The sequence below is a fragment of the Schistocerca serialis genome, chromosome 1 (assembly GCF_023864345.2).
Source record: "Schistocerca serialis cubense isolate TAMUIC-IGC-003099 chromosome 1, iqSchSeri2.2, whole genome shotgun sequence".
In the NCBI taxonomy this organism is placed as follows: Eukaryota; Metazoa; Arthropoda; class Insecta; order Orthoptera; family Acrididae; genus Schistocerca; species Schistocerca serialis.
In genome coordinates, this window is record NC_064638.1 from 581,211,244 (window position 1) to 581,235,724 (window position 24,481).

Here is a 24,481-nt window from a genome sequence, read left to right on the forward strand (position 1 = left end):
CTGCTGTAGGTATAACACTATTATCAGCTAATCCTATTTGTAATTTGATTTTTCAGTCATTGTTTTTAACTTTGGTACAATCATACCCCTCCCCAATTGTTGCTTTGTGGTTGTATGTGTTAATGCAGTTCTTATCATATTTTAAACTTTTTGAGACTGTTTTGTTAAGTCGGTAGCTTGATACAGGTAAATCCTGTTAGATATTATTTTTTTTTCATTTCCCCTCCACCAATCATCCCATTATCTTTGGCGAGTTCTGTTCCTATAGTTGAATGTAGTGATTTTGTATTTTCCATCTTTCCTTTTTTTTTCTTTGCTTTTTCTGGATAGAGATAAGTATCGCTTTAACCTTATTCTGTTCATATAACGTAACATCTTAACTGGACATTCAAATGTAAGTGACATTACACCTACTGTAAATTGCACAGGATTAATATTAGGCAAAGTCTTGGATGGATTCTTATGTTAGGTGGAGTTCTGTATCGCCAATAGTTGAATTCCGTGAAGTTGATCTGGTCTTGCTGTTATATGAGAGATCTACAGTTTTCATCGGTTCAGCAAAATGTTGGAATGTAATTCAGAAAATGTACTTGGCGTTGGGGGTAGTATACCTTAATCTTGGCATTAATATGACATTGATGTGTAGCACAGCACAAACTTTAAATTGTTTCAGATTGCACGCAAAATAGTAGACTATGTATGTTGGTTAAGAAAGGGTGTAAGGCAGGGTTAAAATGTGTAACTGGACCACTATATATTTTTAGTAGACTTTCCGAAGGGCAACAGGAACATTGATATTTGTGTTTTTGTTTTGTACATAAAATAGATAATTGTGAGGTTCTACCTTAAAGTCAAAGCTTAGTAAAACTGTTCCATGTTGTTCTTGAATAGTTGCTTCAATGTTCTGTGAAGGTTACTTTAACTTTTACGTATCCTTAAGATATATGATGTGCCTAAATCGTGGCACTTTTGTATTTAAAAAAATGGCGAAACAGCAATGTAAAATCACTCAAATATGTTTAATTGTTAAAGTGGTAAATGTTTCCTGAGGAACAAGTTGCAATGCAGTGTTATCCAGTATTTCAGTTTTGTTCATAACTGGCTATAATCTATAGTTCCAGCAAACAAATTCTTACAGGAATAACTTTCTTCTTTCAAAACTTTTCCAGATTGCTTTTGCATTCAAATCCTCATTTTCAGTATAGAGTTACATACACCAAAGAGTGCCTGGTTTTATTGCCGTAGAGAATTTGAGAACTAATGTGCCTTGTGAATTAAAAAAGTAGCCCACAATTAATCTTGAGCCTGGTAATGTGGAATGTAATGTATTACGGTTATCTGGTTTACAAAGATAATATAGTCCTGTTTTATTATGTATATGTACCAGGAAAATAGCTAAGTGAGAAACAAAATCAATATGCCAGGTAGTCTTTGGTGACAAAGTTTGGAGGCAATACATTTTTATATCTACCAAAGATTCGTTGGCTTATAACATTTTAAATGTTTTTTTGTGTAATTGCCTCCATTCTTTATAAAGTGTGTAGAGAGGCAGCCGAGGACAACAGATGCAGAAAGTACGGAGGCAGTCCACCTTGTCCTTAAACAGTTTAATTGTGGGTGTCCTCCTACAGGTGGGACGACCCAGCAACATGCCGCAAGCTCAGTCAGTAATTGATGAAATTACAGAGGAAGCTAAGCAGTATAATCGCATCTATGTTGCTTCAATACACCCAGATCTAACTGAAGAGGATATAAAGAGGTGAGTGGAAATCAGCAGTAGTGTTCTGTACAATCAGTAAATGTGGAGATTGATTTTATAATTCATTTATTTCCAATAGATTGAACGGCCATGAATCTTGTAAATGCCGTCAGATACGTAAATGATTTTATGGAAAACTCTAATGCTGTATCTATTTATTTTACAGTGTATTTGAAGCATTTGGTCCTATCAAGTATTGCAAACTTGCGCCGGGAAGTACACCAAACAGGCACAAAGGATACGGATTCATTGAATATGAAACACAGCAAGCAGCCCAAGAAGCTATTGCTTCTATGAATCTGTTTGACTTGGGAGGACAGTACTTGCGAGTTGGCAGAGCAATAACACCTCCAAATGCCTTACAGGTCAGTATATTAATTTAAATAAAAAGAAAAACCACTTATGGAATTTATAAAACCGAGTGTGTGTGTATGGAATGAAACTATTTAATTCAATACAAACTGTGTGTGTGTGTGTGTGTGTGTGTGTGTGTGTGTGTGTTTTGCTTTGCCTTGCTTATACAGCATAGCCGGAAGATACATGTTCATCAGTCACAATACTGTGAGTAATTATGGACAGGAAAATGTCATTTTTAAATGAAACAACAAGTTCACGGTTACCAGTCACCGTTTTATTTGTTTCCACGACGCGTTTCGAAGGTGTAAACCTCCATCATCGGGTGGATTTACATTAGTAAGTATTACATTTGTGTGTGTGTTGTGTTAAGATTTTTGGAGGAACTTGTGGCACTGCGTAGTGGAGAAACAAGACACTATTTCATAATATGGTTTAGGATTACTTTTGACGAAAAATTAAACTGATATCTAATGGTAAACATTAAATAAGTAAATTACAGTACCTTCAGTGGTCACAGGTTCCTTTTGCTGTCGTAACACATCACATGTATACTGCCACATTTGTAAACAAATATGGCGTCTGGAATCAGCTGGGTGCAAGGTTCGTATAGCAGAAGAGAAGACATAATCGCAAAGTGCAAAGAATATACATCGTAACAACATTTTTACAGAATAATTGCTTTAAGCATTTGGCGGTGTTTGTTTTGAGGTGTCAAATATATGTGTGTGTACTTCAGGTGGTATATAAATCCAACTCTGACAAGTTAAAACAGCAAACATTCGTACTCGTTTATACAATCAGGTGAAATGTTAAAATGGCTTAAACTTCATACTTGTTGATAACAATTAGGTGAAATGTTACAGCCTTTAATTACAGTGATCGTATTGGCTACAACAGTAAAATTATACATACATTACACTCTTTGATTGGGATTAAAAAACAGATGTGAAGTGAGGGGCTGGAGGCAGGAGGAGAGGTAGAGAGAGAGAAAAAGTGTGTGTGTGTGTGTGTGTGTGTGTGTGTGTGTGTGTGTGTGTGTGTGAGTGAAAGGGAGAGGGAGGGGGGGGGGGAGAGAGAGAGAGGAAAGGGTGATTATTTGAGAGCAAACATTTACATGGCAAGGAGTCTTAAGATTGCATGATGCATATATTAGCTGCCTAAAGGTTGGGATAATACATTGGTTAATGCTATAAAATATGCAGATAGATATACATTTGTGCCAGTAGTTGATGTACATACAGTTTTAAGCTGACAAGGGGTACAAGCTGTTGGTGTGATGAATTATCTGTGAATGAGGTCAATCTCTTGTACTCTTGGCAGCTGTGGTGACTGGTAACAGTGAACTTGTTGTTTCATTTAATGTCAGTAACAGTCACTGTAAAGCTTAACCTAAAAATGTTCGCATTTAAAATGTCATTTTATTATATAGCCAATTGCAGTGTTGTTTTTTGTTAATCTTTTGTATTATTTTCATTAGTTTTGGTGGCTTATTTTTCAAGTTCCGTACATTCTTCAGTGTAGTTTCCCATTTGACACATCAATAAAATTATACGTATTGATATCAATATCGCATTCATTTACATCAGTGGAGTGAAAATGTAAAACCTGTTAATTGTACTCAATTAAAGGAAAATAATTCTACAGTCATACGCCTGAGAGTTTTTCAAAATCAAGCATTGTCATAACTGTTCAATGTTCTATTCTGCTATGAGAGTCCACCAATCCGTCAGCAGTTTACTATGGCATCAAAACAGCTAATTTGAGTCTATTTCAACATGGAATCGAACTGCCTACAGCATAGTAACATATATTTGACAATGCCCACTTTTCCTGCTGCTACGGAAAGTTACTTTTAGACTAAATTGTGAACATATTTATATCCCTTCCGCATATCTACACTCCTGAAACCTGTCATTCCAATTCTGCATAACATACTCTTTACTTGTCATCACTTATAACATTCACCACCACCACCACCACCACCCTGTAGCTGTACTACAAAAATATACTGTTTAATTGTTGCATCATTTTAAAAATATCTTGAAACTGGATCATTTTTGGTTGATTTGCACAGAAGTGTATTTTTGTCAGGCCTATTTAAATTTTGGACTTTTTTTTTCCAGGGGTCTGCAGCACTTCGTAGAGATTCAGCCAGCATGCGTGCCCATGTGAGTAGAATCACATTCCTTCCTTTAGTTTATGTTTCTGTCAGTTTTGTTTTGTTATCATGTGTTTCCTATAGAATATGAGCAACCACTCTCTCACTCAATTACTGCTATTTTGCTAAACATATCAGATTTTCAAATAAAAAGTTATAAAATGACATCATTTGATGTAAATATCAAGCAGAGGCTTCCTCTAAATTATCTGCAAGATTTATATAAATAATTGAAAGGGGAGAGGGGGGAGCCTGTGGTCATCCATATTAAGTTTGTACTTTGAAAATGTTTGTTGTGCATTTTTCCTAATTATTTGAAATAATTAAACTTGTCGTCCTATTCAGCACTTAATTTTAGTTTGTTATTGGCTGGGATGTCATGTGCATTTAATTAAAGCACTGAGTTTATGGTATGTGGGAGAATGATAGAAAAAAATTAAATTGGAAGGTGTTGGGTGAAATTGTGTGGTGCTGGAAGTAAAGAAAAGAAGTAAAAGTAAAGTCATGTGTGTTGTTGGCAGGATCACAAGAAAAATAGCAGTGTTAAGTAGCAAAGTTAACCTAATGTTAGTTACCTGTTATTGTTGGACAACATAACCTTATATGCAGAAATAATTCTGTAACATTGACATCCTGATGAGTTCCATAATACTGGCAGGAAAATATTTGGTTACGGGATATCATGTAGTGCTGTGTTTTGAGCATCTCCCAACTGGCTCAAGCTGTTTGTCACATAGTAGGAAATCTCAAACTTTCATCTGATGATCTAGCGACTCCTGTTGATACTAGCTCCTCGTATTGTCTAACTGCTGTAATTTATTTGTGCAGTCATAATTCACTCTAATTCTATTTTATTTTGTTTATTAGGTATTTAATTTCTAATTAATTTTCATGTTTCATCAGACTGTTGCATCTTGCCTTCAGACTAAGTAAAATCTGGTAACGTGTTCATATGGTGATATAGTTTATGAACAAGGATTGTAATTTTCTTTTGCAACCTACTTGGTAAATCATTATAACCCTAATAACCAAATGAAATAGTATTCCATCTGAAGGACAGGATTCTTGCATTTTACTCTTGGTTTCACTTAAGTAACCACTAAAAGTGTTGGTATATACCAGAGTATGCATAAGCGTGATATCCCATTGAAAGTGACTGATAAAAATTATAATTGTGGTGAACGGAGTGTAATGAAACAAAAAAATTGAATTTGATGACCATACTTTCAGGTACGTTGTACCATCACTTGTTCTGTATGAGCCCTGTCTTTGCAAATATTACTGATGGTTGTAAAGAATTAGCCACCACCGCAGGCACAGACATGGTTATTGGCTTTAATTGTTTCTAGAATGCAGTAGATCTGCCAAATAACATAAAAACACAAAAAAATAATAGTTAATACTGTTGCAGTGAAAGGACACAGATCAAACCTTGAAATTAAAGTGATATTAGCCCTGTAAAAATTTGAAATATGGTAAAATGAGAGTGAAACAGTTCAGTTTTTTTAATGTGTATTACTCATTCTGTATATTTAGTAGAGAATATAAATTGCTGCATTACAGTGAGCTATATATCATTTCGCATCACAGTAAATAACACAAATTAAGGAATGGCATTACATACATATATCATATGACAACTCTTATTGAAAATTTATTCAAATTTGAAGTGAATTTGTACTATCCATGTTTGGAACAAGATTTAATACTATTTCCTCTAGCGCTTCACGAAATTGTCAAACTTTTAAGCTGAGTGGTAGCTTGTAGTTTATTTGTTGTTTTCCACATATTGCCTAAACCCGGGCCGCTGAAACATTGCACTTGACGTTTGCGTATGAAGTTGGCAGCATAACAGAGTAACTAGTGAAGAACGATAGGCGCTAGGCGTTCAGCGTGGGGCGCCAGCCAATCACAGCGCAGTGAGCACTGCTGTTACTCACGTGCTGTGACGTCAAAGTTCCCGCGTTGCCGGCTTTGTTTAGTGAATGTGTATACAACGTGAATTGTATGTTGTTTACCGCTTGTTTTCGTTGTACTGTGTGCTATATCTTTGTGACTTTTGTTACGTTGTGAGTGTACATACTTGGAAAATGCCACCGAAAAGACTTCGTTCATCTAGTGACAATCCTTTGCGTCGAGGGGTGCCGCTAAACAGCCAGGCACTGGAGTTAATACGCAGAACTCGTGAGTTTTACGAGCAGGAGAAAAACTACGTAAGCATTCATGGACAGCCATCAATTCCTGCCGACAAAGTGGTGGAACGTACGTCGAAAACTCTTGGTATTAGTGCAAGAACCGTAGTAAGTAAGGGAGTATTACTACAAAACTTGGAAGATACTGAAGTGAGCCGTAATGATTCCGAGCTGTCTGGATCAAATAATACATTTTTATCAACCGCGGGAAAGAAGAAAACGCGGTCTAGTCCTATCACAGATTCAGATTCTTTCCAGACTGATGCAATTTGTAGGCATGTTTATGCTTACTACAGCAGAAAAGAGTATCCGACTGTAGCTAAGTTATTAATCTCTTTAAAAGAAAGTGAACTCTTCAGGGGTGGTAAAACATCACTAAAAATTGTGCTAAAAAATATGGGTTTCCGTTACAAAACGCTAGACGGACGCAAAGTACTGTTAGAGAGGGCACATATTGTTACCGCTCGTAGCATTTTCTTGCACAAAATTGTGGGCAGAGACATTCATTCCATAATTTGGCTAGACGAAACGTGGGTTAATGCCGGGGAAGCTGTCAGTAAATGTTGGACGGATAACACACCTAGCAGTAGCGGCCATCAGCCGACGGGAAGAGGAGCTAGATTAATTGTGGTCCATGCAGGCTCCTCCAGTGGTTTTGTCCCTGACGCACTTTAAGTTTTTAGATCGAAAAAGACTGGTGATTACCATGAAGATATGGATCACACACGATTTGTTGAGTGGTTCAGGAACCTTTTAAAACAATTTCCTGTCCCTACAACAATTGTAATGGACAATGCTCCATATCATTCGGTGATACAAAACAAAGCCCCAACCACAAATGTTCGGAAAGAAGTTATGGTGCAGTGGTTACAGGCTCGAAATATTGCAGCGGATATGAGTATGACAAAGGTTCTGTTATATTCTCTTGTTAAAGAAAATAAGCCTACGACGCCTACATATGTAGTAGATGAAATTGCCAAGGAGCAGGGTCATACTGTAATAAGGCTGCCACCATATCACTGCCATTTCAACCCTATTGAGTTAATATGGAGTGATGTAAAAATGTATGTAAGGAACAACAACAAGTCCATTACAATAATAGAGGTGGAAAAGCTGTTGCGTGAAGCTCTTGTGACTGTGGATGCAGCCTCATGGAGAAAAAAAGTAGAGCGCGTCGAGAAACTTTTACGAGCAGCACAGACGATAGAAGGCATTATCAGTGGCCATGAACAATTAATGATTTGTCTTGCTGATGACGACGATGAAGACGGTTTTGGCGATGAGTCGGACAACAGTGACGATGGAATTGCGAGCTGGATGGAATTGCGCCATTATCCCTGTAAATTGGTGAGTGAAAAATTACTACTATTGGTTATTTATTGCAATCTCGGTTATTATTTATTTTGTAAACTACGTACATTATTGATTTTAAAGTACCAGTCGTCAGATGCTTGTTTTTTGTATTTCTTTGCTCCGTTATCGGAAGGGTGCGCATTGTTATGCTTTTACATGCATTATTATACGGTTGTTTACTTCCTGTCATTGTAGTACAACTTAAAACGAGTTTTTATATTCACTGTAATTGCTCAATCGCTTGCATTTACGAGACGGGACGGAAAACTGTATCGTCTGCTGTGTGTATAGAGGCTGCTGTTGCAACATCGCTATTACAGTATAGCCAACCTAACTAGACAAAAAGCGAACTGTCAAGTGCAATGTTTCGCCGGCGGGGGTATACATTTGTGCTTTGCATACCATGTGACTGAGCAGAGCTTGATATCCTGTTGAGTTCTGCTGTATGTAGGGATATCATGGTCCAACTCTCTCTTCTGTTACTATTGCTGGTCATTTCTCACATTGCATAAATGATATTTTGCTTATAATAATGCTGATAATATTGTGCTTATAATAATGCATGGCTTACTGAAAAGAACTTGCATATCAGTGTGTGTGTAATTTGTGCTCACATTAGTCAACACTAAACCCACTAGAACGTAGGACTTAAAGAGATGGTGTATCCAGAAGTAGAACTATATTTGGAGTCATGAACAGTGGCAGTTGAGTTTAGGCTTGTTCTGGCTATCTACATCATGAATACTCCGACAGCCAATGAGTGTTCAGTAGTGTTCTCAGCCCTCTGCTGTGAATGTTGTAGCTAATGTGAGCTGTAAATGTGGTTGTATCGAGTTGTTCAGTGAATTTCTATTTCATTTGTTGCAAGTTGTCATCACTGATCGCCGTGGTAAGTGATAAATTCTGTATAAGCAAGCAAGAGACGTAACTTGCTGGATATTTGGTTCCTTCAAGTGGAAATCATGTGCATACCACAATTGTCACTTGGAATTGTCAACAATGGCATTTCTGTCTGTGGCTAAACATGTGTGAACCGCCAACTGTTCATGGCTCAGACGATAGTAAGAAATCACTGGATTTGTTTTCAGCATAATTTTGGAGGAATTGAAAGTAATTTCAGAGCATTACTTACATGGACTCTGTTGTATGACTTGATTTTAGTTTATGGATGCCCGGGCAAGGCTTATAAAAAATTTTTGATGTTTTGACACCTATTGTTCAAATGATTGTTTCGATGGCCTCTGGAAATATTGCTTCCATTCTAATATAACAATGATATGGAAAGAAAAGATTGTTGCTCACCACATAGAGAAGACCTTGAGTCACAGGCAAGCATGATGAAAAAGACTGCTGAAATATTAACTTTCAGACAAGGTCCTTCTTTTGAATTGGAAAATGCATGTGCATACACACAAGTACAACTCGTACACACGTTTACTGTCTCACAGCAATAGAGCCAGACTTTGACTGCATCTGACATGAGTTACAATCTGCTGGGGGGGGGGGGGGGGGGGGGGGTGTATGATGGGGTAAATGAAAGTTGTAGTACCTTTATCCTCTCTTCTCAGAGTAGTTTTTTTTTGTCCGGATCTTTCCATTCCACCTCTCTGTCGATCCAACGGTGGTGAAGATCCCGGGAATGCTTCCGCAAGTTCTCTTTATTGCACTACTAAATAAATAGCCACACTTCTCACAGACAGGGGTATATTTTCCCCAACATTTTCGTTATTACTTTTCACAACACAACTAACAATGGCTACGGCAATACCACTCTCTTGAGTACATTCAAACATCCGTATGAGCATAATGTAGGACCTGAGAGAGAAACCAGAAAAACAACTATCACTCTTTATTTGTTCATCAGTGAATTTGAACCAGGTGATGCATTTAAGATTCAGGGTGTTTTGAAAGAATTCCTCTAGATGGCCCATGATGACGTTAGCATAGGATGGTGTCATGTGGGTGCCCATTGCTGTACCATGGATTTGTAGGTGATGCCTTGGAAGGAGAAGTACTTCACAGTATTCACCTTTTTGCATCTTCAGCTCTTTCTTGCATAAAAGGTGGAACTTATATCTCATAATAGTTAGTCATGGTGACCAGGAGGGAGATTATAGGTTTGGAGTCAGTTGAGTGTTGGGAAATGTGTGGTGTGGTGTGTGGTGTGTCGTTGTCTTGGATGTGGGATGTAGGAATTTGAGATTACAGAGCAGCAGAATTTTATGGATGGAGAGGAGATATTGCAAGAAGGTTTGGGCCTGACTTATAAGGGTTTACAGGACTCAGTTGGTGATAGCTATGGGCTAATGGAATTTGAGCAGATAGATGTCATTGTATAAGAAGGGGTTGCTGCTGGAGGAGAGTAATTTGATGGTTAGGCCCAAGATCCGTAAAAAAAAAATAAGGTTGGGCAGTAAGCGTTCTGTACTGCCATTGGCTGAGGCTGTGACGTCACGAAGGAACCGCCGCTGCCTCTGAACAGCGCTACAAGACGCAGCCCACGCATTTAAGCAATGTATTAGTGAAATGTTTTAGTTTCTACAGAAATAGTAAAAGGTAAATTGTTATTCTGCTATTTCTAGAAAGTTACTGCTATATTCTGTAACTTGTCCAGCTTTTAAACAGACACTGCTGAGTGCTGACTTGAATAAAATCAAGCGTCTATAGATCAAACTGTACAAAAATAAGTGCAAAGTACAGTCTGGTTTGCAGTTCTCTACGAAGTAAACTCTCGAAATGAGCATTCAATTTTCTAACTTTGGCTCTGGGAAAAGTGTTAACTTGGAGACAAGCTCTCTGTAACGCTCATTTATATTCTGTTTACATCATGCCTACAAAAACACTTTCATTTTCACTCAAGAAATTATGCAATTGCCTTATTTGTAGGAAGCATTTGAATTACCTACCTGAACTGACACACACACACACACACACACACACACACACACACACACACACATATTCTTAATTTTCTCACATCTCAAACCTTTGGCTTATATTTTTATCAAGGTGGCTGTATAATGTTTGCCCTAGTTGTTAAAATTCACTTATATAAAAGAGCATTGAATCAAAAAAAGTGCTGCAAAATTCGATTTACAGGAAATAGTGGTAAATTGACTTACCGAGTCCGCCGTTCAGCAAAGTTGGTATGTAGTGTGGGAAACAATAAGCCAATCCTTGACACTGTCAGTGTAGAGTCTTGGTAGTTGTGAAACACACAGTCAGAGGACCTTCACTTCTATCACTAAGTTTATATATTATTTAACTTTCACAAATATTGTTTATTTACATTCTAAAGCGATGACAAATACCACGTCCTTGCTTTCCGTTGCTGAGCGGCAACTGCTTTCTTCGACTTGTCCTTTGCAGACAGCCAACGCAGTCGGATAAATGTTCTCGTCCTAACGTAAATCTTAATAATTTCTGGGTGAATAGTGGGGAATCGCTCGGTAAGTATAGCACACAGGTTCTTGATGACACCAGTTTCCCTGTACAAACTGTCGTGTCCATGGATCTGGGCAAAAATTAATTCAAATCTGCTAATTGTTTCGAGCCACATTTCTGAAGGCACAAGCAAACCCCCACGAGAAAGCATGCCCAGCCATCCTCTCGACGTCTCCTCAGGCAGTGTCAGTAACTCTCCAGTGGGTGTGGCCGGTGATCTGTCATACTGTCTGCATCGATAAGCTACATATCCAGCAAGATATTTAAATCCTTCAGTGCTACAATCGGAAGCCAGTGACATTGGAGGCACATCGGATTCTCCTACTCCAAAATCTAAATCTTCTATCTCCTTCTCTCCTTCAACCATTGCCAACGCATCAGACATATCAGGCAGGATATTGCCAAAAACAGTTGCAGTCACGAATCTTCCTTCTTCATCAGGCTCAACAGACGATGCATTTGAAAGTGGAATATCATGAGCGTTTGCTCCCAACAACAACAGTCTTATCCGGCTCTTTACCTCGACTGGCGATGGATGATCATAAAAACGTCCAGGGCCTCTTATAAGAGAAAAAAAGTTCTCCAAGCAGTCTTGATTTAATCTTGCTGTAAGAATATATTCAATATTATAAACAGCTAAGTCACTGAACAGACCCAAAAGTGACCGAACAGTTTTCAAAAATCATTTCTGGAAGGGTAGGAGATGCTTTGAGTTGCCAACACGCATCTTGTCACAACACTTCGAAAATTTACATAGGCACTGTTCTTGGGCTTGAAAATTGACACCAAATCCACAGGCTAGTGATTTATTACTTTCTTTTGTCCTTGAATTAAGTACATCGAAAGTCTCATCCACCATCTGTATGAAATCACTGGCGGGTCCTTCTTCAGGCATCAAATACCGAATCGCCTGTGCAGTTGTATTTGATAGCAGCTGAGCTGCTAAGCGTACTCGCTGTCACTCTCTGCCCTTCACTGTAATGTGTTGCTGACAAGGGAACCTCCCCATCGCACCCCCCTCAGATTTAGTTACAAGTTGGCACAGTGGATAGGCCTTGAAAAACTGAACACAGATCAATCGAGAAAACACGAAGCAGTTGTGTGGAACTACGAAAAAAATTAGCAAAATATACAAACTGAGTAGTCCGTGCGCAACATAGGCAACATCAAGGAGAATGTGAGCCTAGGACCGCAGTGGTCCCGTGGTTAGCGTAACTGCAGAACCAAAGGTCCTTGGTTCAAGTCATCCCTCGAGCGAAAAGTTTACGTACTTTATTTTTGCAAAGTTATGATCTGTCCGTTCGTTCATTGACGTCTCTCTTCACTGCAATAGGTTTAGTGTCTGTGTTTTGCAACCGCACCGCAAAACCGCACGATTAGTAGACGAAAGGACGTGCCTCTCCAATGGGAACCAAAAACATTTGATCAAAGGTCATAGGTCAACCGATTCCTCCACAGGAAAACACGTCTGATATATTCTATACGACACTGGTGACGGCATGTGCGTCACATGACAGGCAAATGTTGTCAACCCACCTAACTCGTACACTTAGCGAATGGGTAAAAAGATTCTTCTACCATGCCCGATTTAGGTTTTCTTGTGGATGTGATAATCACTCCCAAAAAAGTGACGAAAACATAAGAGTTTCTCACATAAACTGAAAATAAAAAGTTAAACTTTTCGCGCGAGGGAAGGCTTGAACCTAGGACCTCTCGCTAACCACGGGACCACGGCGCTCCTTGACTCCATTTGTCCTTTATGTTGCCTATCATCCCATGGACTACTCAGTTTGTATATTTTACTAATTTTTTTCATAGTTCCACACAACTTCTTCCTGTTTTCTCGATTGATCTGTGTACAGTTTTTCAAGGCCTCTCCACTGCGCCAACTTATAACTAAATCTGAGGGGGGTGCGATGGGGAGATTCCCTTGTGAGATAACTTGGGACATATTTTCATCTCGCCACTGTCCAGAACTAACAGTTTCTCAAACACAGTTTTTGCCACAGCCTTGTTTTCCAACATTATTCCTTGATCCAGCAAGTGGTTCCTTAAGAGTTTGAGCAAATGGGGAACGTCAGCAAACACCCACACACGTCTCAGAGAATCACACGGGTGTGGAAAACAAGTATTTTCATGAGTAATGCCAAGCTCCTTCCAGACAGAACTATTCTTTGCACCCATGTCTGCTACTGCAGCCACAACATTGTAGCAAATGCTGGCCAGGGAAACAATTACTTCGTTCAAGAGTGCTGCTGTCATCTGAACGTCAAAATTGAAATAGATAGGTTGCTTCCACGTTGCAAACAAGCCTCGGACCATGACAACAAGGACATTACTGTGAGGTCCAAGAATCCTATCATCTTGCTGATCGTAACAAATTCTACTGTCAATGTTCATTTCATCAAATGACAAATCACATATACGTTCCCTGTCAGTCAGTGTTGCAGCCTGCATTTTCATCATCACTAAAACATCCTTCAAAATTCCTGGTTGGCAACTGAAACTGTGATTAATCCAAGAACGCAAGGTTGACACTGCAGGTAGAGGATATCCGAGTTTTTCTCTAAGGAAATTGTAACTCTTCTGCGACAGAGCACGTAAAGTAATAGACTTACAAATGTCCTCTTTGCCCCATCGAACCCGTTTTGAACCATGCAACAAATTTCTAATTTGATTGGGTGAAAATATTTTGCCCAGTATTTGATTAGTTTCATGAGACACAAGTTCCTTTTTATTCAATTCTTCTTCGTGCAGATGTCGTTTCATTGAGGACAGCTGACCTCTAAGATCTTTATTACGTGCTCGCAATTTCATGCACATGTTCCTTAGATGAGCATTTCTCCTCTGTAGTGACGCTACAGAATTCTGTAAAGTGACTTTATGTGGATCACTACAAAGAACTTCATCTGTAAATGTATACTTGTCAACATTCCTCTTCAATGGTGAGAGCTTCTTTAAAGTCTCTAGGCTTCTTCTACGAATTTCACATTTGTTAAAACGTTCTTTCCTTTCTTCTATTGCAATCGGTGTGTCATCACTGGCGCTACTACCACAAGGCAAATTGCAAGACGGATACGCTTCACTCTTAAGGATTAGTTTCCGCGGTAAATTTAACAGTTCTGAACGTAAGTCCCAGATATAATCTGTTTCCTTGAAATGACGAGAGCATATTCTAGCGTTCCCTACGTTCACAGGATCTTTCCTAAAGCATTTTGAAAGCCAAACCTTTTGCAGACTTCCATCACGTGGGAAACAATGCAACACTATTTCAGTCCCTTTTGTATTGTGATTGTGAGAGTTACAGCCAACAACAGCACAACCTGGCATTGCTTCCACACACTGAAATACTTCGGACAAACACTCACTGCGCAAAGATAACCAAATGGAAACGACAACACGCACGAAACACAACACGGACGAACCCCGACAACACAAAGCTCAGACGTACACTTCGCGCGCGCCAAGAGCTGTTCCTCAGTGACGTCATGCGCAGAACGTCAGGAATGGGTTTGCTTCTGCGCAGCAGTTACTGCTCCCTCGTGGTTAGGCTATTCGGAGAGGGGTGGGGGGGGGGGGGGGGGGTTAGTCATCAGTGCAGGAACAGTATGTTGTACTGGATTATGGCTAGGGATAGAGAACCTTTACTGTATTGCTGCAGATGGGAGGAGCAAGGACCATTGCCTGTGTCTCTAATAGACGTCTGTAAAAATATTCCAGTGGAACTTGAAAAACTGCTGAAGGAACCTGTCAAGTTCTCCTAATGACATTTACTATTATGGCCTGGTGTATGAACAAGGGTTTTGAATGTTCCACTCGAATTGTTTTAGTGAAATGTTGGAAATGCATGAATAGTTTGAAAATGAATGGAATCATTTTAAACTAGTCGCCATTAAAGACAATATGCGACTGAGACAGAAATTAAACAAATAATGCATATACTTAGTAGCTGATCCTTTACAACACCACAGTGTTGAAAATACACTAAGGTGTCTTTTTTCTTGTCAGCCTTAAATCCGAAATGGTTTCGCAAAGAAGTGACAGAAAATTAATCTTCAGCATGATTCCATAAGTTACTAAATATGTAATAAGGGACTGTAATTGAAATTGACACAGAAATGAATATTTCATAAATTGCTAATTATGTAAGTGCTTATTAGTGGATCTAATGTGAGACTTGTGGTTTCAGGGTACATCAGGAACAACAAGTATGATGCCAACTGCTGCAGCTGTGGCAGCTGCAGCTGCCACAGCAAAAATTCAAGCAATGGATGCAGTAGCAAGTAACGCTGTAGCATTAGGTATGATACAAAAGTTATTGATATTTCAACTGGGTTTTCAGCTCCTAAAACTATTTCTGTCATGTAAACATTTGTTTTCAAATAAATTCTTACTATGTAGTATAAATTAATGGCATGTGTAGTGTGTGTGTGTATTTTTACAAGAGAAAATTACTTTCACAGGTCTCTCAAAATTGGGTGGTGTGGGAACATCACAGTTGCCTATAATACCTAATGTCCCTGCAGTGCCAACAGTGATACCAACACTGCCTTTGCAGACAGTCCCCACTGTGCCAGTTATCCCAACTGTAGCCCCAACTGCACTTGGGCAGGCACATGCTGGTGTATTACCAGCAGTTATACCACCTCCAGGCCTTGCCATACCTCAATTCCGGCCTCAGGCCGTTACAACACCAGTTACTGCTACAGTAGCAGGTTGGTAATTTGAATCTTTGTCATTGCTGCTGCTTGTATTAAAGTTTGTGTGCATCCTTAAAATATATATATTACACTATTCTTAGATGCAAACAAATTGTGTAGTGTTTACTTCAGGTTGCATTTCGTAGCATGCTGTAGAGCAAAAAATTATCATCTCTAATCGTCAGCCGATATACTTTATAAAGGGTAGAATTTGGCCTGATTGCTAATATGGTATCTATAACCAGCTTGTGTGCATGGGCAAGGGGAAAATCATTGTTTCATCAAATCGGTTTAGTTTATGTCTCATTGATACACATAAGCACATATTTCAGTCCGAAGTATGGATATGGAATAATTTTGTCTTCGGGAAGAGTGGACCATTGTGATTTATTTTTTTCCCGGTTTTCCTACATCGGTTCAGTCAAACATAGGAAGTAGTTAGGCCTGTTAAAGTGGTGGGGGTGGGGGGTGTCAGCCATTCTTTTATTTAACCCTTTTGCGGCCATGTGATTTTCAAGGTATCAGCTGAAAAGTGCCAGGCAATTTTGTAGTCAATTGCAGAAGTTCGTTGAACTTACCATAAAATCTGAACCATTTATCATAGGACCTTAATTTTTTTCTTTTATAGCTAGTACCTTCAACTACAGGAATATGAGCAGAGTACACTATTAGGCCTCATACTTCTAAAGAACACAATATTTGTATTAGAGTTTTTGTACGGAAAAAATTAAAAAAAGTTTAAAAAATCAATTGGCGTATCATTTATTGGTACACGTTTGGGGCCTGATAATTCCAAAAACATGAAGCAGTAAGGAGCAGGATTGTCCAACTCATCAGTTCCAATTTCAGCAAACTTGTCGCTGGCTGCAGTCATTTCTTTAACATCGTCTTCATCGCTGCTGGGTGCAGATTCAGCTATTGATGACTCACATGCTGAGATATCACCACTAGACCACTCGTATATCAATCCACTGCCCGAAAAGCCGTCAAAATCGTTATGACTTTCACTACTTTCCACGGTATACATCGCACTCAAATGAGACTTCTTGCTTGGCTGAGCCATATTACCTTCGAAACAAACGAAAAACAACCTTGTGTTTGGAAGTCGAAAATATTGATTATTGCCATCAACAGTCAAAACGAAGTACTTGGCGGCTATCTTTTGACCTTCGTTTGTCTTCATGACATCGATATACCATGATCTGTGCCTCACTTTGAAACAAAAGTGCGCATAAATGGCAGTGCGATTAGGTTGTACCTGGCACTTTTCGTGCGTACCGCGTGATCCGATTACATTATATTTGGCACTATAAGGATTAACCATCTATCCTGTTAGGTTACTGTTTCCACAGCTCTTCCGAATACTTCTCTGGCCACTACAATGGGTGGGTTTTGCCCAGAGTTTAGTGCCACGAGCAATAGGAGTCAGTTGACAGATACTCTGTAAAGTTGTTGTTGTGGATGATTGTATGAGTCTTTCATGAAAATTGACTCCTTAAGATGATTTGCCAGTGGGGGCACAAAGTTGGTTAAAAGCAGTGGCAAATAGTATCCTGTGAAATTTGGTTAAAGTGGAGAAAGCTAACAGTAACAATAAATGGTTATCATCAATCAGAAACCTTGTGCAAATTCTCAATTAGTGCTGGATCCCACTTTAGGGCAAGAGAGAAGGAAGAGATTGAAGACATGACAAACGGTGAGGTTGTAATAGAAGGGAAATTGCAATCTCCACTGCCTCGAGATGACTGGGTTGTTGTTTCATCTTAATTATCATCATTCATCCCCATTACAGTCGGAGGAAGGCAATGGCAAACCATCCCCGCTAGGACCTTGCCTAGTACAGCAGTGCGGGTCTCCCACATCGTCCCCTAGGCTCTGTCAAGGAGTATGAGAGTCCTTCACCACCACCACCACCACCACCACCACCACCATCTGAGTCAATAAAATGACTTTAGCTATTTGATTTAGTGCTACATTAAATTGAGACCTGCCTTTTAATTTATGCCAACTCTTTATTTTTGTCTTTTATCGAGGTTTTAATTACTGCAATAAAATTGGTTAACTAGGTGGGAAAGCTACGTTGTTGTTGTTGTCTTGAGTCCAGAGACTGGTTTGATGCAGCTCTCCATGCTACTCTATCCTGTGCAAGCTTCTTCATCTCCCAGTACCTACTGCAACCTACGTCCTTCTGAATCTGCTTAGTGTATTCATCTCTTGTTCGCCCTGTATGATTTTTACCCTCCATGCTGCCATCCAGTACTAAATTGGTGATCCCTTGATGCCTCAAAACATGTCCTACCAACCGATCCCTTCTTCTCGTCAAGTTGTGCCACAAACTCCTCTTCTCCCCAATTCTATTCAATACCTCCTCATTAGTTATGTGATCTACCCATCTGATCTTCAGCGTTGTTCTGTAGCACCACATTTCGGAAGCTTCTATTCTCTTCTTGTCTAAACTATTTATCGTCCATGCTTCACTTCCGTACCTGGCTACACTCCATACGACTTCCTGACACTTAAATCTGTACTCGATGTTAGCAAATTTCTCTTCTTTGGAAACGGTTTCCTTGCCATTGCCAGTCTACATTTTATATCCTTTCTACTTCGACCATCATCAGTTATTCTGCTCCCCGAGCAAAACTCATCTACTGCTTTGTGTGTCTCATTTCTTAACCTAATTCGCTCAGCATCACCCGATTTAATTCTACTACATTCCATTATCCTCATTTTGCTTTGTTGATGTTCATCTTGTATCCTCCTTTCAAGAGAGAGTCCATTCCATTCAGCTGCTCTTCCAAGTCCTTCGCTGTCTGACAGAATTACAATGTCATCGGCGAACCTCAAAGTCTTTATTTCTTCTCCATGGATTTTAATTCCTACTCAGAATTTCTTTTGTTTCCTTTACTGCTTGCTCAATATACAGATTAACATCGGGGAGAGGCTACAACCCTGTCTCACTCCCTTCCCTTTCATGTCCCTTGACTCTTATAACTGCCATCTGGTTTCTGTACAAATTGGTAAATAGCCTTTCGCAAACTGTGTTTGACCCCTGCCACCTTTAGAATTTGAAAGAGAGTATTCCAGTTAACATTATCAAATGCTTTCTCTAAGTCTACAAATGCCAGAAACGTATGTTTGCCTTTTCTTGATCTATCTTCTAAGATAAGTCGTAGGGTCAGTGTTGCCTTACCTGTTCCAATATTTCTATGGAATCCAAACTGATCTTTCCCGAGGTCGGCTTCTACCAGTTTTTCCATTTGTCTGTAAAGAACTCGTGTTAGTATTTTGCAGCCATGGCTCTTTCAGCTGATAGTTCGGTAATTTTCACATCTGTCGGCACCGGCTTTTTTTGGGATTGGAATTATTATATTCTTCTTGAAGTCTGAGGGTATTTCACCTGACTCATACATCTTGCTCACCAGATGGTAAGAGTTATGTCATGGCTTGCTCTTCTAAGGCTATTAGTAGTTCTAATGGAATGTTGTCTACTCCCAGGGGCTTGTTTCGATTTAATGCGGTAATTATCTGATTAGTTGACGATTTTTCCCCTCAATTTGCCATTTGAAAAATACAGGGTTGTCTTAAATTCACAAGGTAGACATTTTTACGTTCTGTAATAGATATAGGACCATCTTACAACTGCAGATGAAGCTTTGGCAATTGAGATCATTTAAAGATTTATTATGAAGAATTCGGAAATATTGTGTAACGTCACAAAATTGCTGACACTTAAGAGCTCACACTCCTGCCACTGGTGCAATTACAGCCAATGTCTAATTTGACTATAATTTATTTTAATGGACTATTAACATTAGCGCCATGTCCAACTCTTGTTCAGACGCTACGCAATGTAGACTTGCTGCTGTTGCGCAGGACAAAGATGTTAAGAGGGTTATCTCCATGACACTTCATTGAGGAGGTTAGAATCTATTCTAAACTCCTTGTAGTGCATAGACACTGTTCCTTTTTTAACAGTGAATACTTTTTAATTAGCTCCATTGAGCAGTGTGTAACATCAATTTCACCAAATATATTATACTCTAGCAAAAGAAAAGACCTGGCCATTTTTTTGGTAGTGATGAAAAGAGATTGATTGCAACTAAATCACCTTCTCAGAAAGCTACCTTTTTATTTGTAGTCAGAATTTAATAGACTTGAATTTAAAATTGAACAAACACTCAACAATAATATACATTTCTGCAGAAGACTGTAAAAGTCTAGATGGGGTCAGTGGTATACTAACATGTTTCATGCAGCGGTGGTGTTAATGCTCGCTGTGAGGTATGACTGGAACAAAAAGGGGATGTGTTAGCCATTGGTTCTAGATATCAAATAAGAGAGCAGAGGACAGTTCATGTGTTGGGATACGAGAAATGTAAGGAAACATTGTCATATTCACATATCAGTATAGGTGTGAAATCTGCACCATATTTGGGGGAGGGGGGGGGGGGCAGATGTTCACAGGTTCTACTGTAACAATCACCTCAGACATCGCAAAATACTCAGAAGAAACAGTAAAATATTTGTGACAGCTGCAATTATAAATTTAGTTGCTGCTCGTTTCATTTGTAGCAATTTCAGATGTGCCGTGAGGTCCCACTACAATCACCACCTCAACAGCCAAATATTTGTGACAGCCTTACGCTGCTTCATTTCTCTCCCCAAATTGGTCAGGTGAAACTCATACCAGATTATGATACTGGTGGTGGTGGTGGTGGTGGTGGTGATTTTTATTTCTCCTTGAATTGTCATAATGTAGCTAAAGACATAAGTTTAGTATAGATATAATATTAATTTTTTGGCAGATGGTTTATAGCAGTGAAGCAGTCTAATTTTGAGGTTAAAAACAAAATTTTGTCAAAGTTCCTCTTTAATAAGGGGGAGGTCTTATACTAATGTAAGTACTGTACTATGTTGAAAATTAGGTTGCAGAAGTTTGAATTTCAGTCTTCCTTTCATAAGCGAAAGGGTGGAGAACATGCCAATTAATTGCCAGTGGCTTTACAGAATAATAATTGCTAGTTTTGTGTGTCATCGGTTTCATATACTTTGTGGCAAAATATTAATATTTACTGAATGTATATTTATTTATGTTTACGCCACTTCCTGCTTATTCTTTCTGCCTTTTGTGTTAATTGCCTTTTCACGTTTCCTTCAATTTCAGATACCTTTTTTTAAAGTTTTCCGTGGTATTCTAATGAGCATTGATACGTTGTATACTACCGTAATTTATTGATATCAAAGAATATCATACCCATCAATATTATGTTACTTAATTATTTATATATTTTGTTGTTTACTTATGTACGTATATAATTGTGTTTTCAGGACAGCCAGTTGCAGTGATACCACCACCAGGTGTAATAACACCAGCAGTGATTGGACAACCACTGTCAGCTCAAGGAGTTAATCCACAAGATGCACTCAGGAGAGCACAGGAACAAGCGCAGGTTACTATCTTCTCTCAAAAGATAATACTGTGTTTCGCCCCTGTGTATTTGTATGGTTTGAATTTTACATTTTAAAGCCTTGAATCTGTAGTACGAAGAGTAACATATTTAAACGTTGGAAACACCAGGTTGTGGAATATCAACAATATTAGGAAAAGAATAGACTGCTATTCACCATAAAGGTGATATGTTGTGTTGCAGACATGCTCAACAAAAAGACTGTTTCACGTTATAGCTTTCAAGCAAAACCTTCTTCAGCAAAGAAAACACACACATACATTCACACTTTGCACACACAACCACTACCACCGGCAGCTACAGTTGGGGTACATTCACACCTTGCTCGGTTGCGTGCAGAAACACTGACAAGACACAGTTGGCTCAGTTCTGTGACAACCTCTGTGGCTGTGGGTGCTTCTCTGCCAACAGGTGGGCACTAGCTGGAACAGTCTGGCATAGAAGCGAATGCGTATCGTGGTATGATCCTTCGTAAAAGATATTAATTATTTGTGTTGCTTTTTTTTTATGTTAATCTGTTGACTAGTATATCATACATAAGAACAATATTAGTGTTCATTGAAGTATTACTGTCATTATTTATTGAACCTTAATATTTTGTTGTTCTCTTCTTAAATTCATGCAGCAAAAACAACAGGAGGAACTACAGAAAAAGTTGTTAGAAGAAGCTGAACCACAGACCCTGCAACAGCAAGAAAATATGTCCATCAAAGGCCAGAGTGCAAGACATCTTGTTATGCAGAAACTTATGCGTAAGGTTGAGGTAAGTTTTTATGACTAGAGAAACGTATTGCATATGAGTTTTGTTGTACTATTGAAGGATGTTTTCTCAACCATTGTGTGAATTATTTTGTTAATATTCATTGTTATTACTATACTAATAGAGAAAGTTGGAAGTTATTGCACGGAAAATGGATTTCATACCATCAGTGTTGTATTTGCACTGAAAATATGCTAAACTAACAAACTTCTTTTCATTTTTTGCTGTTTTGTATAATGCAAGGTGGCACTTTAACTAAATAATTTTTAAAGGTAAATGTGTTAAAGAATGGGGAAACCTTTCTAATGTTTTGTCGACTTAAACTGTGGGTGTGGGTCTGGGCTATACTGATTTATTTCCCCAAGCCACATTCCACTTCTTTATGAGATAACTTGAGGTTTGCAGCCACTCTTCTTTACTGGATAGCTGGCTGCTGGAAACACTCTTCAGTTCTTCTCCGTCGAATAATGCAAGCACAAGAACTTTCAAGCCTCTTTCTACTAGTGAAATAAGTAGCCATACAAACTTTACGTTTCGTCAATCAACGATATGTTTGACTTTAAAGCACAATAAAAATTCTAACTTTCAACATAATATGTAATTTCAGTCTGTCTCTCGTATAGTCCTATGTTAGAAACAAATTGATTTACATTTGAAAGAAAGTCTGCTTATACACCATGACTTTAAGAAAAGGAGATTGAAAAAAGTCTTGTCTCTTACAAGGCTGAGTCAAGAGTCTATATGAGTACTTTTTCAACTGTTCTTGTTTCACATAACAATAGTCAGTGACACAATAAGCACATAGCTGCATACAGATTCCATGGTTCTTCCATACAAACTCACAAACAGATCTGTGTATTGGGCGACAGGTACTTGTCGGTGCCGTTTGACCGCCGCGTTTACTTGCTTCCCACGACTGATTTTAAACCTGCACACACAAACATGTGACATGCAGTAGGTAGGATTTTACCACCCCACACTCGTATCTAGAATTTTGTGTGTTCGAGACGGTAGAAAGCTGAGTGGTTCTAGATTTTATACAGAAATTCTAAAATCATTACACCTTTTTCTCTCACAGCATAAAAATCATCCTCATAACAGTGAATGCCCTCGACCTCCGTCCCACGCACGCACTTATTGTAATTTTGACCTTTTATTCCAGAGTCGTGTTATAATCCTCCGTAACATGGTGGAACCTGAGGATGTAGATGAAACATTGCAAGAGGAGATACAGGATGAATGCAGCAAGTGAGTAACATACTCTTTTCTCAGTATCTGCCAAAAACTGTTATTTCTTGGGACTTAAAGGGTTCCTACTGGGGTTATGTAATTGTGACCTGCCTACCATGGAACCCCACATTATTTATGAGCTAGCGTTCACTTGCCTTCCTAAGCCTTTTCTCGTGGCTCTATTTTTAGAGATTATCTTCCATGTGAGTTCAAACTGGTCTCACTCCTTTCTTTTGTAATAATAAGTTGAAAAAAAATTTCAGTACGCTGAAGTAATTAATTAAACCTGTTTCTAAAATAATTATGATAATATTTAGAGTAAGTTAAGAGTTGTAAAGTTGAAATTAGCTTCTTGCACTAACTGACGGACTCATCTGTTCAAGTAACTGATACGTACGGGGGCATACTGGAAAGTAATTCCTCCAAATTTCTTATGTGTAAACTCTCAAAGCCTTGTAAATAATACACTTTCCTAACATTCTACACCTTTATTCTTCGTGTCTATATATTTATTCTTAACACAAGTTACCCTGGTGACAAACAGACTTCTCCCACTGAGAGACCAGTTTGTTGATACCATCACTGTAGAATGTTTGACTTTGTTGACGGAGCCACAACCTCGGGTCTTCTTGCACCATTTCACCACTATCAATGTGAAGTCGCCAAAGGTGTTCTTTAATTTTGAAAATATGATGAAAATCAGACGGGGCCAAGTCGGGACTGTAAGTGGGATTGTCATTGACAGTGAACCCAAGGTGTCGAATTGTTGAAGATGTAACTGTGCTCGTGTATGGTGTGGTATTGCCATGATGAAAGAGAGGGTGCTCCATGTGTGGATGAACTCTTCGAATTTGAACTTGGATTAACAGCATGCAGTGTCTTATACACTGACATAGTTACGTTGCATGCTGAAATTCAGAGTCATCTAGTGGCAGAGGGTTGCAAATATGTCGACACGAAAGATTAAAGAGGCACAGTTGTCATAACATTAGTTCTGTTTAAAAAGCTTTAAGAGAGTCTTCACATAAAATTTGGAGACATTGCGTTTCAGCACACCATC

General features: G+C 38.8%; 1 protein-coding gene across 4 annotated transcripts in view; it reads left to right on the top strand.

Annotated features, from left to right (window-relative positions):
• Positions 1-24,481, top strand: part of LOC126476815 (poly(U)-binding-splicing factor half pint) — a 120,369-nt gene that overhangs the window by 80,262 nt on the left and 15,626 nt on the right. For all 4 annotated transcript variants that reach the window (XM_050103570.1, XM_050103572.1, XM_050103571.1 and 1 more), the window contains 8 exons: positions 1,632-1,759; positions 1,926-2,124; positions 4,240-4,284; positions 15,453-15,564; positions 15,727-15,978; positions 21,292-21,413; positions 22,057-22,194; positions 23,354-23,439. In XM_050103570.1, coding sequence (XP_049959527.1) covers positions 1,632-1,759; positions 1,926-2,124; positions 4,240-4,284; positions 15,453-15,564; positions 15,727-15,978; positions 21,292-21,413; positions 22,057-22,194; positions 23,354-23,439 — 1,082 coding nt within the window. The remainder of the gene's footprint in view (positions 1-1,631; positions 1,760-1,925; positions 2,125-4,239; positions 4,285-15,452; positions 15,565-15,726; positions 15,979-21,291; positions 21,414-22,056; positions 22,195-23,353; positions 23,440-24,481) is intronic.